Below are 16495 nucleotides of genomic sequence, written 5' to 3' on the forward strand. Positions count from 1 at the left end.
GACGATCAGCAAAAGTTCATGAACGACACCTCGTTGCACTCGGCTGAGCAAGTTTCTCAGCTGAGTGCAGACCTGAATCGAAGTGAGGCATCTAATCGGGTGCTGAAGACACAGATCGAGGCACTGAAGCGTCAAATACTCAGCATTCAACAACGGGAGAAGCAGTCACGTGATTTGGTGAAGACGTTGAAAAATCAACTGATCAAACGCCCGGTAATCGCAATGAAACCCGATCGAACGACGACTCCTCGCGAGGATCAGCTAGCGCGGAAAGTTCAAATGCTGGAAACCGAACTGCACGACACCAAAGAGGAACTGCGGAAACAAATCAGCATCAACGAATCGAGGCGGGCGAAGAATGCTGCGGAGCTAGACTTGTGGAATAAGCAGAAGCGCTGGCAGCAAATTGCTGAGAAGTTGAAACTCCAGCTAAGGGAAAGAGAATTGGAGCTGGAAAAACTGAAGGTTCACTTCAATACGGCAAAAACGACAATCGTTCGCATGGAACGGGAAAAGTCGTTGCGTGGAACGAGTGCCGGTTCCTCGGGTAGACGTTTGGACAATAAGTATGCACCAACAGAAACTCCGGATTCGTGTACGGCTTCCGAAAGTACTGGGTCCGATGAGGCTAGTACCGAGATCAATACGTTTGCTCAAAATAGTAAGGAAATCATTGAAGCATTGAAGAACCGGATCGAATCGCAGCAGCGACGAATTATTGCGATGGAGCTGGAACGGAAGGTAATGATCTAAAATTTGTTTTCTAGAAATAATCTTATAGCTATTTTTTTTTTGTTCTTAAAAGGGATCAAATTCCGTAACACATGAACTGGAGAAGATGCAGGAAAAGATCTGTAATCTGGAGGCACAGAACATTCGCTTGGAGGCGAAGTCCTTACAATTGCAGCTCGACAACGATATGCTTCGCCAGAGAGATGAATCGGAAAGGCTCAAAGGGCAGATCAAGCACTTGGAAGAGTAAGTCATTTTAGCTTTTTCACTCATTTCGCTTAAACCAACTACATCTGTTGAGAGATAGTGTGGCAACTTATTTGATCGCCTCGAGGAAGGCAGAGAGATTGTCGATAGCCCGGAAGACCAAAGAGGCATTTGAACGTCCCTAAGTAAGCAAAGAGGTATTCGTTAGTCCAGTAATTTTCAGCCCAAGGCATGTTTTCAACTAAATTTTATACTTTTTTGAAAAACTTGTATATTTTGTGGGCAGCGGACTTTCAAGATCTTTCCAGTCTAAAAAATACACCATTATTAATTTTATTTAGAAGTGAACTAGCAAAAACAGAAACAAGGTAGTGGCTCGTAAATACGTCTCGATGGCCAAGTGGATAGCTCGTTGAGACGGTAATTGCTAGTCCACTGGTGGCTATTGAAGACTTCTGTTTAAAAAAATCGGATTGGTTTCAGCTCGTTATGTTTAATACTGTGTGCCAAAACTTGATGGAAATAACTTCCCTTTATAAAAACGGCATGAGATATTAAATATGAGACTTGAGACTTGAGACCTGAGACATGAGACAAGAGACAAGAGACAAGAGACAAGAGACATGAGACCTGAGACCTGAGAAAAAATACATAAGACTTGAGACCTAAGACCTGAGAACTGAAACCTGAGAACTAAGACCTCGTGTCTCAGGACTCAGGTCTTATCTCTCAAGTGTCAGGTCTCAGGACTCATGTCTCATGCCTCATGTCTCACGTCTCATGTCTCACGTCTCATGTCTCAGGTCTCAGATCTTAGGTCTCAAGTCTCAAGTCTTAAGTATTTTATCTCAGCTCTCATGTCTCTTGTCTCATGTGTCTCAGGTCTCAGCTCTAAGGTGTCAGGTCTCAGGTCTTAGATCTCAAGTCTCAAGTCTAAAGTCTTTTATCTCAGCACTCATGTTTCTTGTCTCATGTGTCTCAGCTCTGCTCTAAGGTCTCAGCTCTAAGATCTCAGGTCTCAGGTCTTAGATCTCAAGTTTCAAGTCTTATGCCCAAGGTCTAATGTCTCTTGTCTCAGGTATCAGTTCTCAGGTCTTAGGTCTCAAGTCTTCTATCTTTTGTATCAAGTCTTATATCTTTTGTATTAGCTCTAATGTCTTATGTCTCGTGTCTCAGATCTCAGGTTTCATATCTCAGGTCTTATGTCTTAGGTCTCATGTCTCATGTCCCTTGTCTCAGGTCTCATGTCTCACGTTCTCAGTCTTAGAGCTAAGATTTTCTAAAATTCTAAATTTTCTAAGTGTTTCCCGTTCAAAAGGACTATTTTCGATTAAAAACCGTGTTAATTCGCGAAATCCGTGTAAAAATAAGGTGATAATTCCCGAAAGCCGTGTAAAAACTGTCCAAAAAACCGGGTGTAAAACGTACTATTATTAATTTTTTTTTTATAAAATCTTCAATTTTTGACTATATACATACATTCCTATTTACTTCGTAATATCGATAAGAGCCATGAATAATGCCACGTATAAAAAATAAATTTGAAATTCTTCTTGGTTTTTAAAGAGTTACACTCATCTTTAAAATAAATGATGAAGAACCAATGCTTTAATATAGTTTTAAAGAAGCATACATAACAAAGGGTTGTTTAAAAGCTCAAAATTCGCATAATCTTGGGTGAAAAATCAAAGCATCATATATTACAAGCAGCAAGAAATTAGACATTACCTACATCAATTTTCTTCAAATATAACTTCAACCGTTGAAGTTCAACGTAATATTCGCATATTGATTAGGGTGCGGAAAATATATTCAATTATTTAAAAAAAAAGATTCTTAATATTTTTATCCCCTTAATTTTTACAGCTACATCATCATTTTGAAGGAAGAGCTCAGCAAAGCAACGGCCGGTCTTTCGGAAACCATCAACTATGATAATCTCTGTCATCGATGTGCTGGTTCTAGTAAACCGGTTGGTGGTAGTAACGGATCAAGCTCAGCGAGTAACAGCGAACTAACCAGCTACAATTCAAAACTGGAACAAACAGTAATAGCACTGCGAAGAGTGGTGGAAAAATTGAAGGCTGAAAATAAGCACCTTCGGGAGAGTAAACACTCGATTTCCGGAAACGGAAAGGAGGGTGGAAAGTCTTCACCCGTTACGGTAGATTCCACCAGAGAAAGCTACGATCGGTTGAAAAAGGAGCACGATAAACTGCAGCAGAACTATTCAGAAACACTGAATCGTGTGGCTGCCCTACAGGTGGAAGTTGAGCTGTTGTCTAGTGCACAATGTCCACGCTGTAATCCACGGGAGTTAGATGACAGCCAAAATCTTCCGACTGAGGGAGATGATCAAGAAAAGTTATCTTCAACTAGTGAAGAATTAAAAGAGCAGCTCGAACGCAAATCTCAGCTTCTTGAGAAGGCCAAAATATTGCTGTCCAGAGCGGCAGCAAAGGAGCGTTACTTGAAAGAGCAAATTTCATTGCTGAGAAGAAAATGTTCAGATTTGCAAAACGTACCTGTCATTGATGAAATAAGTGAATAGGTTTACTACTTACCGTTTTTTTTGTTCATTTTGGAACTAGCACCAACAGTCACTGCCATTAATGTTTTGAAAGGATTTTGTTCACTCTTTTATAACAGTCTTGAGTTAAAATACTATGTAGTGTGGTGTGAATAGATTTAAATATAAGCATAACTTATTGAACGCATGTTGTTTGTTTCACATTTAAGCTGTTAGAAAATCAAAACTTTACGTGACTGTTAGTAATTACATGAGGATTTGGAGGAACACTTACTTTTTAGCGATAAAACTCTTAGGTTGTTTTCACCTGGGCCGGAATCTGCGGTAATCCAAACTCATCTACCAGAATGCCATCCTTGTTAGTGACACTATCTGCGCCAGGTTCTTTATCTGGTGCTGCTGGCGCCTTCACTACATCATCCAAATAACTGCTATCGTCGTCCAGCGCGATTTCATCACCGAGTGCGTCCAGCTCGGCCTGCAGCTCATCGTCATCGAGCTCCGGCATGCCGTAGGTGCGGCCCATCGCTTCCTGCACCTCGTCGGCCTGTTCCAGCATGTCGGCCATATCGTCCTGAATGTCTTCGATCTCTTCGATGTTGATCTTTTTGAATTCCTTCTTCATCGACTTCATGCCGTCCTTCATGGCCGCCACGGTTGCGTGGGTATCCTTGAGTGTTTGGGCCGCAAAGTTTGCCTGCTCCATGTTGAACGATTGGTTCCGTAGGTTTTCCACCTGGCTTTCGTACCTGTGGGAGGAGATATTTTTGGGATAAGTAAGAAGTATTGTCAGTCAGTCATTTGAAAGAAATCATCCAATAATAATAGTATAGTAGTTTTGAAAGATTATTATGTAGATTTAAATTATTGGAACCTATTTTGCGAGTCGAATGACATAATTCGCAAAATTGTAACCCATAGTTTTGACTCTGGTTTTGGAATGTTCACTAAAGTCAAGACTGCGAGCACGAAACAGAAGTCCAATTCGTTTAGTGACTTTCTAGCCATGAAGGTCATGAAGGTCGTTACGAGTTTTGGACAATAATACGAAAAGGGCGTTGTGGATGAATTAGGGTAAGAGGCTTAAAATGAAGAAATAAGAGAGACTAGTTGTCTCCAATGTGCAAGAATGTTTTTTTAAATAGCGAAAAAAGTCTCAATAAAATCTTACAAATTAATTTTTTTTTGCGGTATTTTGATAGGTTTGAATATCTTAGCATAAATGTTCATGCAAATATTATAATATTGGGAACCTAGAGAAAGTATAAGCATGGTCTCTACTCAGAAACTTTTCATGTCAATGTTCAAATTATTCCGCTTTAACTCGTTGCACAAGTCGTCTGCGACCTGGGCGTTCGACTCAATAAGTCCTATTTGAACTTTTAAAGTGTTAAATCAACTGCGAACAAATTATTGACTATTTTCTCAATTTGGTTATGTAGTTATATGATTAATAGTATTATTGTAATGGTTGAAAAAGCATCAAAAGAAAAAGCTTACTGTTTTCGCTGCTTCAGCACCCGCATCGCCTTCTGTTTGACAGCATTTTTGGCAGGACCCTCCCGCATTTTAGCCATCTGGTCCTTGTACTTCCTGAGTTCGGCATCGAGGGTTTTGATTTTCTGATCGATGGTATCTGCCCTAGCGTCGACCTGTTAGGAGGAAAAGCAGCGTTGAACCATAAAATTTATTAGAAACATTTAATTTATTTTTCTGGGACGATGAGTCATCGACGTAAACATAAAACTGAATGCGTATTTCATCTTACCCCCTGAATGCAATCGTTGATGCTTGGACCGGGCTCTTTCGGTTTCGATTTGCCGAATAAACGATTCATTTTGATTGGGAAAGGTAGAAAACCGCAAAAATCGAACGATAATACGTAAATTTACACAATTATTTGAAAAACTTTCCGGACTGACTTTGGTGATGGAATTTTCAATGATGAACAATCAAAACAAACCGAGAAAATGATGTACACACAAAGTTAGCAATAGTCACTATGGGTAAAAAATAAGCAAAGAAGCAACCCATTATGAACATATCGTTTCATAATCATTGAATCAGAAGATCGAAAAGATATTTAAGTGGAAAAAAAACAAAATTTGTTGTATTTTATTGTGTTTTTACTAAATAAAACACTAAGTTTGTAACAATTATAACTTTTTAATGTTTTGCGTCTTGTCCTCTTGCCTTACACGTTACAACTTAACCTCATTCTTCTCTCTCAGTTCATAGTTGACAGGGTTGTATCCAGTAGTTTCAACAGGGTGGTAGCATCTCCCCCTTTAAGCTCATCCCACGACGAAGTCTTCCAACCTTTTCGGTAACCGGATGTTTCTGATTGGACGTTGAACTTGTGGCTGGATTGGTGGTAGTACTGCATCTGGTATAGGTGGATCTGCAACTGCGGATTGGAATGACAATTCGGATTCGACCTCTGGCTCTGGATTTACTTCTTGCTTAAGTCCAAAATCATCCACCAACACATCGAAAGTCCATTTGGCTTTCGAATTTTGCGCTGTTTCATCGTACCTTGGACGAATTTGATTTAAGTGTGCACGAATTAACTTTTTACGCCCGTGATGATACGACAGCAGAACGTTGAAGTTTACGTTGCCAATTGATTCGATAATCGTACCCGGAACCCAGGACCACTTATTTGCACTGTTGTAAACCTTAGCATACACTAAAGTGTCTTTTGGAAAATTATTTGAAGTGCTTTTTTTGACGGGTACTTCTTGTGTTGTGGGACGTAACAAGTCAAGTGTGGTTCGCATTGGACGACAGAAAAGTTCTTGGGCTGGAGATTTACCATCTAATACGGCGCTTGGTGTGGACCGATAAACTTGTAGAAATGTTTGAAGAGCTTCCGTACTTGGTACTCCTTCTCCCTCCATTATCTTGCGCAATGATCGTTTGAGCGTGTCTACGAATCGTTCTGCTTGTCCGTTCGACTGCGGGTGGTAAGGCGCAGTGCGGATGTGTACTATACCCAATTTTTGGCACATTGTTTTAAATTCAGAACCGGAGAACTGTGAGCCATTATCGGAGACAATCGTTTCGGGTACTCCGAAGCGAGCAAACGTTTCCATAAGATATCGGATAGTTACGGCTGCTGTAGTTGAACGAGTCTCGAAAATTTCTGGCCATTTTGAATACGAATCCACGATCACTAGGTAAAACAAACCTTGCAGTGGACCTGCATAGTCCAGGTGAATTCTCCTCCATGGTCCCTCAGCCCGAGGCCACGGTTGCGGCTGGAAATGTGGTGGAGATTTGGCAGCAGAGGCACAAATGCTGCACTTGCGAACGTATGCTTGAATATCGTCGTCAATATTAGGCCAGTACACAATGCTCCGAGCAATTGCCTTCATCCTCTCGATTCCTTGGTGGCCTCTGTGAATTTGCTTGAGGATTCGTTGTCCGAATGAGCCAGGAACTACCAACCTCTCTTCCATCATAATGCATCCATTCACAACAGATAAACTCTCACGCCGTCCGTATAATGCTTTAAGTTTAGGGTCAGAGATTGAGCTACTGTGAGGCCAACCCACTGCAATTAATTTCATCGCTTCTTGCAATGTTGGATCAGTTGCTGTGGCTTGCTGTATCATTTTGAAATTCACTGGTAGAGCCGATAAGCTATTTTCGAGAGTCGCAGTGATTTCATGTTCTACCCCGATCGTAGCGATGACGACCTCTTCTTCAGGTTTCTTATGATTGCTTATTAGACGTGACAGCACATCAACATAACCGAAATTGCCAGTTGGAATATATTCAATTTCAAAATCGAACCCAAGCAAGGACAAAGCCCATCGTTGGAGACGATTAGCAGTGTGAAGGGGAATTCCTTTTTTGGATCCGAAAATCTTGAGCAAGGGTTGATGGTCCGTTTGGAGTTTGAATTTGCGCCCAAGTAGCATACGACGGAATTTGGTGACAGCAAAAACTAAGGCATACGCTTCTTTCTCCACTTGGCTATAGTTTTGTTCGGTAACAGTAAGCGTTTTTGAAGCGTGAGCGATTGCTTTGATACGTCCATCTGGGAACCGATGCATAACAACTGCGCCGATACCCATCTTTGAAGCGTCACCTGCTACGATCAGTTCTAAGTTGGGATTGTAGTGCGTTAATAGTAGATCCGACTGTAACACGCTCTTAATGGTCTCGAAAGATTCTTGTTGCTTCTTACCCCAGGTAAAAGGAGTATCTTTCTTTAGAAGGTCATCGAGTGGCCGACGAATGACGTGTATTTCTTTCACGAATTTGCCATAAAAATTAGCAGCCCCTAAAAAAGATCGAAGGGCACTAAATATCCGCTGGTACAGGCATTTGGGCAATGGCAGCTACTTTATCGGGATCAGGTTTGATGCCTTCGGAATTAATAATGAACCCGAGATACTTAATTTCGGGATTGCCGATCGAGCACTTTTCTGGACGTATACGGAAACCATATTCTTGGATGCGAGCAAAAAGTTTGTTCAGCGCTTGTTCGTGTTCAGCTTGGGTTTTGGTGAAAACTATGAAGTCGTCAAGAAAATTATCGACACCTTCTAGGCCCGATATCATCTTAGCGATGAGCTGCTGAAATGTTCCAGGGGCAGATTTTACACCTGGTGATAGTCGATTGAATCGAAATAGACCACGATGTGTATTAATCGTCAGCAATTGCTTAGATTCATCATCTACTTCTACTTGCAGATACGCATCTGACAAATCTATGATGCTAAATATTTTACAGCCTGATAACTTTGAAAAAATATCATCTGGCGTTGGAAGCGGATATTGGTTCGGTTCTAGTTTTGAATTAAGTCCTGTCGAATAATCTGCGCAAATTCGCACCTTCCCTCCGGGTTTACTGACTGCTACTATGGGAGCCGCCCAGTCGGAGTAGTCCACTGGGGCAATGATATTTAATTGCTGAAGGCGAAGCAGCTCGGCATCAACTTTCTCGATGGCATGAAAGGGTACTGTAGTATTGCAACCAATAAACCTTACACACCTTCTCTTATAGTATCCTTACATTGATTCGTCATACCTTATAACATGCATTGCATTGAACAGACCTACAGATACACACTACAATAAAGCCGGGGTGAACAAGACTATATAGAATAAAGAGGCATTCGTGTACAAGCGGCTAACTGGACTGCACGTGTTTTATTCGAGTCTCCCCACCGACCTCCACGATACTACATTTTGGCGACGAGGTGCTATGGCGAACGCACTAGGTAAGCATTTTACATCGGAAAATGAGGACGAAAAAGAAAGCAGCAGATCAATCTTTCGGTTGGTCTGTATGCGGAATATATTGGGTACTGAACCAGTCGCTTCAATGCGGTTTCAGAATGTCTGGTCTCAGTCTGCGTAAAAGCAGGAGTAGAAGGGCGTAAGAGCTAGAACAGACAGCAGGTAGTTGCTTAAATGCAGTGAAAAATGGATGGATTTGAATATGAAGGAAAAATCGCTTAAATGCGGGTAGTGAATGATTTGAATTTGCAAACAAAAAAATTAGGATTTGGATTCAAGATGGCGTACTTTTCTGCATCGGAATGATCAGAATGTTTGAATTGGTGTGTGTGAAATGATTGATGCGATGAATATTCGGAACGTCAAAATGTGATCCAATAAGAATTAAAGCTGACTGTGTTCACATTCTCAGACATAGATGGAGCATTAAGTTTGCAATGATTTAGTGGAAATGGCTACGCGACAGACTGAGATGAATAGTGGTGAATGTGTGAAACGTCAAAATATGACGGGATACAACGATCCAATAAGAATTATACCTAACTGTGATTCATGTTCAGTGCGGATAAATTTTAAGGAAAAGTTAGAAAAAAAAACATTGAGAAAGAAATTGTTTTTCAAGCAAAATATTGACTTTAAAAGTAATTTTGGATTTGTTTTTTTTTGACTGTTTGCAGACGTGATCCGTGCTTTAGGACTGCAGATGCAGCCATTCGATTATGGTTCTTACACCGACAATGTCGGCAGCGAATGGCGGAAGTGGCTTAGATCGTTCGAAACGATGATGCGCGCCGGTCGTATAGACGATGACGTTTGGATGAAGGACCTATTACTCCATTATGCGGGGCCCAGTGTCCAACAATTGTTCGAAACTTTGCCGGAACTACCAGCTGTGGACACACGTGGGCCGCTGCTCAACGTAGACATTTACACGCCGAACATGACCACCTTTGAGGAAGCCAAGGCAAAACTGAATCTATTTTTCCTGCCGAAAGAGAACACATCGTACGAGCGTCATTTGCTAAGAGAAATGAAGCAGAAAATGAGTGAAACTATCGATGCTTTTACTATTCGTCTGAGAGTTCAGGCAGAGCGATGCGGCTTTGGGGACAGAGTGGATGAAAATGTTAAGGACCAAATCATTCAGAGCTGTCAGTCAGCTGCTCTGCGTCGAGATCTTCTGAAGCGTGGTGACATTAGTTTGGAGGAAGTGCTGAGTACGGCAAAGATTTTTGAGACCGTTGCCCAACAGGAAAAGTCCTTCACCAGCGGAGAAGGAACGAAACCACAGGCCAATGATGTTAACAAGATCGAAGTAGCGTCCTTCAGCGGAAAGAGAAAACGACCTTTTGTGACCAACCGATTCGAGTGTCATCGTTGCGGGTACGTCGGACACCAAGCCAAAGATAAGAAATGTCCTGCCAGAGGCGAAACATGTAGAAATTGCGGTGGCGCGGATCATTTTGCAAAAAAGTGTCGCGTTAAGCAACTGAAACGAACAGGCGGCTTTTCTTATCGTGAACGAAAGGACAACGGATGTTCTTCCAATACTGGGACAAGAACGTTTAAAAAGGATGAAGACCAGCAAACCGTGAAGCAGATTGATGATAATGCGGAATACGTGTTCCATGTAACCTCCCCTAGTTGTAATGGCGAAGTTATATGCGAGATCGGTGGAGTTATTGCGACCGCTGTCATCGACTCAGGTTCAAAATACAACCTTTTGAGCCAGTCAAAGTGGAACGAACTGAAGAACAATAAAGTGACTGTAACAAATCAACGTCGAGAAGCACCCATGGTTTTCAAGGCATACGGAGGCCAATCACTTCCGCTAGTCGGCGCATTCACGGCAACTCTCAAGGTTGGTAACTTGAGTGACATGGTGGAGTTCTACGTGGTGAAGGGCGATGGTAAAACGTTGATCGGTCGCGACACCGCAATGGCCATGGGAATTCTGAAAATAAGCGTCCCAGTTAACGAAGTTGAATCCAACAATTGCGGTAAGCTAGGGACAATCAAGGATGTAGTCTTAGATATACCGATCCGAGCAGACGTCGTTCCGGTTGTTCAACCATACCGGCGTATACCAGTGGCACTGGAGAAGCTTGTCGATCGAAAGATAAATGAGTTGTTGAGTAAGGGAATTATAGAGCCGGTGAACGAACCAGCGAAATGGGTTTCTCCCGTGGTTGTAGTCCCAAAGGGTGACGGCAGTGATATCCGCATTTGCGTTGACATGCGTCGTGCAAATGAGGCTGTCGAAAGGGAAAACCACCCCTTACCGACTTTTGAGGATTTCTTGCCGCACCTTGCCAAGGCAAAGTTTTTTTCACGTTTGGATCTAGAGAGCGCTTTTCACCAGGTACGTTAATGTGTAATGATACTCACTTGATTTTTTTATTTTTTTAAAGTTGTTGAATTTGATTCTGATTACTTGGCAATGTGAATTAACACTGGATGAATGAATTTTATTAAATAAATAAAAAAAAAAAACTGATAAATTGCGTTTTATGATAGGTAGAAATATCAAAACGGTCCCGTGAAATCACGACGTTCATCACAAGCAGAGGCTTGTACCGCTACACAAGGTTGATGTTCGGAATAAATTGCGCTCCCGAGCTGTATCAAAAAACCATGGAACAGATCCTTAGCGGATGCGAGGGAGTTGTGATTTTCATCGATGACGTCATGGTTTATGGAGCCAATAAAACGGAACATGACATGCGTCTGGCAAAAGTTCGCCAGCGGTTGCAGGATAAAAACGTTGCGCTCAATGAAGGTAAATGTGTTTATGGCGTCACAGAAATGAAATTTCTGGGACATATTCTGTCCGTGGATGGAATTAAGCCAGATATGGACAAACTTGAATCGATCCGCAATTTTCGGGAACCAAAGTCAGGGGAGGAGGTCAGAAGTTTTCTTGGCTTAGTAAACTATTTAAGCAAATTTATCCCTGATTTGGCAACACTGACGGATCCTCTCCGACAGTTAACGAAACAGAAGCAAACTTTTATTTGGGGACCATCACAACAGGCAGCTTTCAGTAAGTTGAAAACCCTTTTAGCTAGCCCGACTACACTAGGATACTTTGATGTCGATGATCGAACACAGCTTGTAGCAGATGCAAGTCCTGTAGGGTTGGGCGCAGTCCTCATGCAGGTCAATAGCCAAGGGGCTAGAATTATAGCTTATGCAAGTAAGAGTTTATCAGACGTAGAACGTCGGTATGCACAAATTGAAAAAGAAGCGCTAGCCCTGGTATGGGCCGTAGAGCGCTTCCATTTTTATCTGTACGGTCGCTCATTTGAATTGATAACAGACCACAAACCATTAGAAGCAATATTTAGCCCTAAATCGAAACCATGTGCACGCATTGAGAGGTGGGTTGTTCGATTGCAAGCGTACAAGGCGAAAGTAATTTATAGACCCGGGAAAACAAACATCGCCGATCCGCTTTCTCGATTGGCAATCACAGACAGTTTTCCAGGTAGGACTTTTGATGAGTGCGCAGAATTCTATGTAAATTGGGTAGCTTCGAACGCTAAGCCAGTCGCAATAAAAATGACCGAAATTGAAGAGGCTTCAAAGATTGACATCTCGATCAAATCAGTAAGAGACGGTTTGGAACATGATATATGGTCAGAAGAATCAAAACCTTTTAAACTCTTTGCTACAGAACTGTGTTTTTCTGGTCCAATATTATTGCGAGGTACCCGAATGATTATACCAGCACCGTTGCGAACGAAAGTCCTAGAACTTGCCCATGAAGGCCACCCGGGAATGAAAATAATGAAACAAAGACTACGGGCGAAAGTTTGGTGGCCAAAGCTAGATACAGATGTTGAACGTTATGTTAGAAACTGTAGAGGCTGCATGCTGGTTGCTGCTCCCTCTGCTCCAGAACCTATGACGCGCAGGGAATTACCATCGGGCCCATGGGAGCACGTAGCTATCGACTATCTTGGGCCTCTACCGTCAGGTCATTATCTGCTTGTCGTAGTCGACTATTTCAGTCGATACATTGAGATAGAAGTAATGACCAAAACAGATTCCAGTGAAACTATCAAACGATTAGATTCTATATTTGCGCGTTTTGGTCTGCCTTTGTCAATCACCGCAGATAACGGCCCACAATTTGCTAGCACAGAGTTTAAAGAATTTTGCGATACGAACAACATTAAGTTGATTAACACGACACCTTACTGGCCGCAACAAAATGGCGAGGTTGAGCGGCAGAATAGATCTATTCTCAAACGATTGATCATTAGTCAAACGTCGAATGGTGATTGGATGAATGAACTGAACAAATACTTAATGATGTATCGTTCGTCTCCACATTCTACTACTAAGAAGACTCCATCTGAAATGCTGATGGGTTACAATATTCGTGATCGACTCCCAACCATTTTTCAACCCAAGGATGTTGACGAAGAAACGTCCGATAGGGACAAAAGCATGAAAGATAAGGGTAAGTTATACGCAGATAAACGTCGAAATGCCAAACCTATCTGTATCGCTGAGGGCGATAGTGTACTAATGAAAAAAATGACAAAGACAAATAAGCTAGCACCAAATTTCGATCCTCAACCTTTTAAAGTATTAAAAAGGAAAGGTGGAGATGTCATAATAGCATCAGAGGCAGGTGTGAAATACCGGAGACATGTGTCGCATTTGCAGAAAATTCCGAACGATAACGATACCGACTCACTAAACCCGGAAGCCGAGGCAGAACCACCAAAGCCTGGTAGGTCAGATGATCTTGGAAGCAGTTTACCACCCAGAAATGAGAACAGCCGCAACACGCCAAATGAATCAGGAACCAAGCGAACCGTAAAGCAGCCAGCTTACATGAAGGACTACGTACAAGCTATTCGATTTGAATTTTGAATTGTAACTGAATGAAAAATGTATTCGATGGTACAATAATTAATTTCTGAAAAAAAACATTAATATGAAAAGAAAGTGAATGTAGTATTGCAACCAATAAACCTTACACACCTTCTCTTATAGTATCCTTACATTGATTCGTCATACCTTATAACATGCATTGCATTGAACAGACCTACAGATACACACTACAATAAAGCCGGGGTGAACAAGACTATATAGAATAAAGAGGCATTCGTGTACAAGCGGCTAACTGGACTGCACGTGTTTTATTCGAGTCTCCCCACCGACCTCCACGATACTACAGGTACTGGTCGTTTTTGTTTAAATACTGGTTGGGCGTCCGGTTTCAGGAAGAGCTTAACTTTTGTTTTCTTGCACAGTCCTAGGCCGTCTCTGAAAACTTCAGGGAAACGAGTAATGTACCGGTTTAAACAGAGATAAGTTAAATTGGGACGATTTACCTGATTACACACGCTGGTCAAAGGTTGGTTCCACAGGTCAAAAGCATCGATGAAATCTAATCCCAACAGGTTCAGTCCTTCAATCGACGTTACATAACAAGTTCCTTTCCTGGAAGCACCGTTGATCTGCATCGTACAAAGGAACTCTCCGGTGATTGGTAACGGTTCTCCAGAAGCAGTATTCGCTTTGTGTTCTGATAGTTTGAGATTCGGACGTCCGCACCTTTCCCATGCCTCCTCAGATATAATCGTTATGTCGGAGCCACAATCAAGTTGCAGTTTAAGGATGTGATTGTTGATTGTTGTTGTGACATACTTCCTTCGACGATTTATTTGATTCACCGAGTGTATGTGATTTGATTGGGCCGACTTTTTCTTCGTGTTTGCCTGGTATGGTTGCTTGTAATTGGTCTTACTACCTTTGCGGACACAACTGCAGTAACCGTCCTTATGACCCTGCTGGTTGCACTGTTTACAAATGTGCGTCGTGTAGCTACAATCTCTCACAAAGTGCATGGCACCACATTGCCAACAGGGCGAACGTGGTGATACTGTTTCTGTAGCATCTGATTGAGGCTGTTTAGGTTTAAACTGTTGAACTGCCTGTACAGCACCGGATGCATGTGCATGACTTTCTACGAGAGCCGTGTCGTGTTTAAGGTTTGACACCCGTTGACATTCTTCCACGAGCGACTGCAAGTTGATTGTTGCTGCAACGTCGGAATCTATTTTGGACAAAAGCCGTGTGCGGATGTCTGCCTCTTGTGTAGACTGAAGGCCTTTGATAAAAACAAGACATTTGAACTGGTCAATAGTGAGATTCGCCAGGTTGAAATTCTCACAATGACGATTAACTTTCGCAGCGTAAGTGACATAGTCGTCAGCATCACTTTTTTGTACTTGGAGGCAATCATAACGTCGACTGAAAACGGATTTTTGCTGACTGAATATTGCCTTAAGTTTATCGACTACTTGATCAAAGGTGAAGTCGCGTGGATGTTGTGGCAGAAGGTAGTTCAAAAACTTTTCATGAACCTCGACGCTCAGGTTGCGGAGGAGAAGTCGTATTTTTGCAGCATCGTCTAGGGCTCTGCCATCCTCTCGGAAAAGGTCCTCGTACTTACTAAACCATCCGTCAAATGTCAATCCGGCTGTGGGGTCAAAATGAAATTCCCGAATTGTCGATGATAGTGATTCGACAATTTGGTCGGCACTTCGCTGATTTGGAGCTAATGGAGCTCCCTGTTGTGATAGGGAGAGGCGTTCCAGAAGAGACAGAAGACGTGTGTTTTGATCCGCCATCTGCTTAATCAGCTCCTGCTGCGAAGGTTCCGGAAATCCCAGAAGATTTTGTTCTCCGTCTTCGGACATACTGACACTCGCGAACTTTTCGGATTAGCGCGAAAAACTTTCCGAGTAATTACCTCGTCGCCAAAATATTGTGTTTTTACTAAATAAAACACTAAGTTTGTAACAATTATAACTTTTTAATGTTTTGCGTCTTGTCCTCTTGCCTTACACGTTACAACTTAACCTCATTCTTCTCTCTCAGTTCATAGTTGACAGGGTTGTATCCAGTAGTTTCAACAGGGTGGTAGCATATTTAATAATTATTGAAAAAAGTAATAAGAAAAATATATTTAATATATTCTGAATCTTAGACTCTCAAAATAAAACAGTGTTGTAAACAGCGAGTTTTTTCTCGTTATTGCCACGTGACCATATTTTGAATATAACGTTTTCTTAAGGATGAACCATCATTCGTTTGTTACGGACAAAAAGTTTGTATCATTCTGCACACTTTATGAAATTATTTTAAATAAATACTTCAATAGATCAATTTGGACAAATCACTGTTGAATTTAGTAAGGTAACATATTTTGTTATTCGTTAAAACTTTAGAATTAAAAATAAGTTTTTATAAAAAAAAATTCCCAGTAGGTACGTAATTTTTTTTTTATTCCTGCATAAATGCAATTGAAGATTAAAACTCAAAATTTGAGTATTTTTCTTCTTATAGGTACATGTGGAGATTTCCGTATTAAAAACTTTGTTTTTCTGCCGCATTTGTGTAATATGTACTTCGGTTAAAAAATATACCTACGCTTCGAGTTAAATAAAATCCTCGTATTTCAGTTAATTAGTCTAAAAAAAATTATCTCAACCATGTTAAATTTTGAAGAATTAGTGAAGAGAAGTACTATTTTGCTTCGCGGAATGGATAGTTTCGAATCTTGCAGGAGGGAGTTTTTTTTTGTAGGTCGTAAAACGAACCTGCCTATGCTCTGGCTAAAAGCAAAGAAAAAAGAAAACTTCGGGCGTCGATGATCTCAAACTTCATATCTAAGGTAGATAGGATAAACAAGATCAAACTTCTTTAAGCATCATAGGAGGGACTTTCGGAAAAATAAAACTTCAAACA

At 41.4% G+C, this 16495-nt stretch overlaps 3 protein-coding genes across 4 annotated transcripts in view; 1 reads left to right on the top strand and 2 right to left on the bottom strand.

Moving 5' to 3' along the window:
• LOC129754534 (centrosomal protein cep290) overlaps window positions 1-3720 on the top strand; it is a 41885-nt gene extending 38165 nt beyond the window's left edge. Inside the window, exons 11-13 of the mRNA XM_055750670.1 lie at window positions 1-741; window positions 806-978; window positions 2806-3720. Coding sequence (XP_055606645.1) covers window positions 1-741; window positions 806-978; window positions 2806-3490 — 1599 coding nt within the window. The 3' untranslated portion in view covers window positions 3491-3720. The remainder of the gene's footprint in view (window positions 742-805; window positions 979-2805) is intronic.
• LOC129754536 (charged multivesicular body protein 5) lies at window positions 3607-5434 on the bottom strand. Of its 2 annotated transcripts, XM_055750674.1 has the most exons (4): window positions 5238-5434; window positions 4970-5121; window positions 3744-4218; window positions 3607-3678 (listed from the first exon to the last, which is right to left on the bottom strand). In XM_055750674.1, exons 1-3 carry the CDS (start codon window positions 5304-5306, stop codon window positions 3762-3764), a joined length of 678 nt encoding a protein of 225 aa, XP_055606649.1. In that variant the 5' UTR covers window positions 5307-5434; the 3' UTR covers window positions 3607-3678; window positions 3744-3761. The 2 variants fall into 2 exon arrangements, with proteins under 2 accessions (XP_055606649.1, XP_055606648.1); XM_055750673.1 differs by having other exon boundaries at window positions 3607-4218.
• A 329-nt stretch (window positions 5435-5763) lies between these two features.
• Window positions 5764-7551, bottom strand: LOC129752207 (uncharacterized protein K02A2.6-like). Its single transcript, XM_055747996.1, has one exon. It carries the CDS (start codon window positions 7549-7551, stop codon window positions 5764-5766), a length of 1788 nt encoding a protein of 595 aa, XP_055603971.1.
• Window positions 7552-16495: the final 8944 nt, after the last annotated feature.

Source organism: Uranotaenia lowii, chromosome 3, assembly GCF_029784155.1.
Source record: "Uranotaenia lowii strain MFRU-FL chromosome 3, ASM2978415v1, whole genome shotgun sequence".
NCBI lineage: Eukaryota > Metazoa > Arthropoda > Insecta > Diptera > Culicidae > Uranotaenia > Uranotaenia lowii.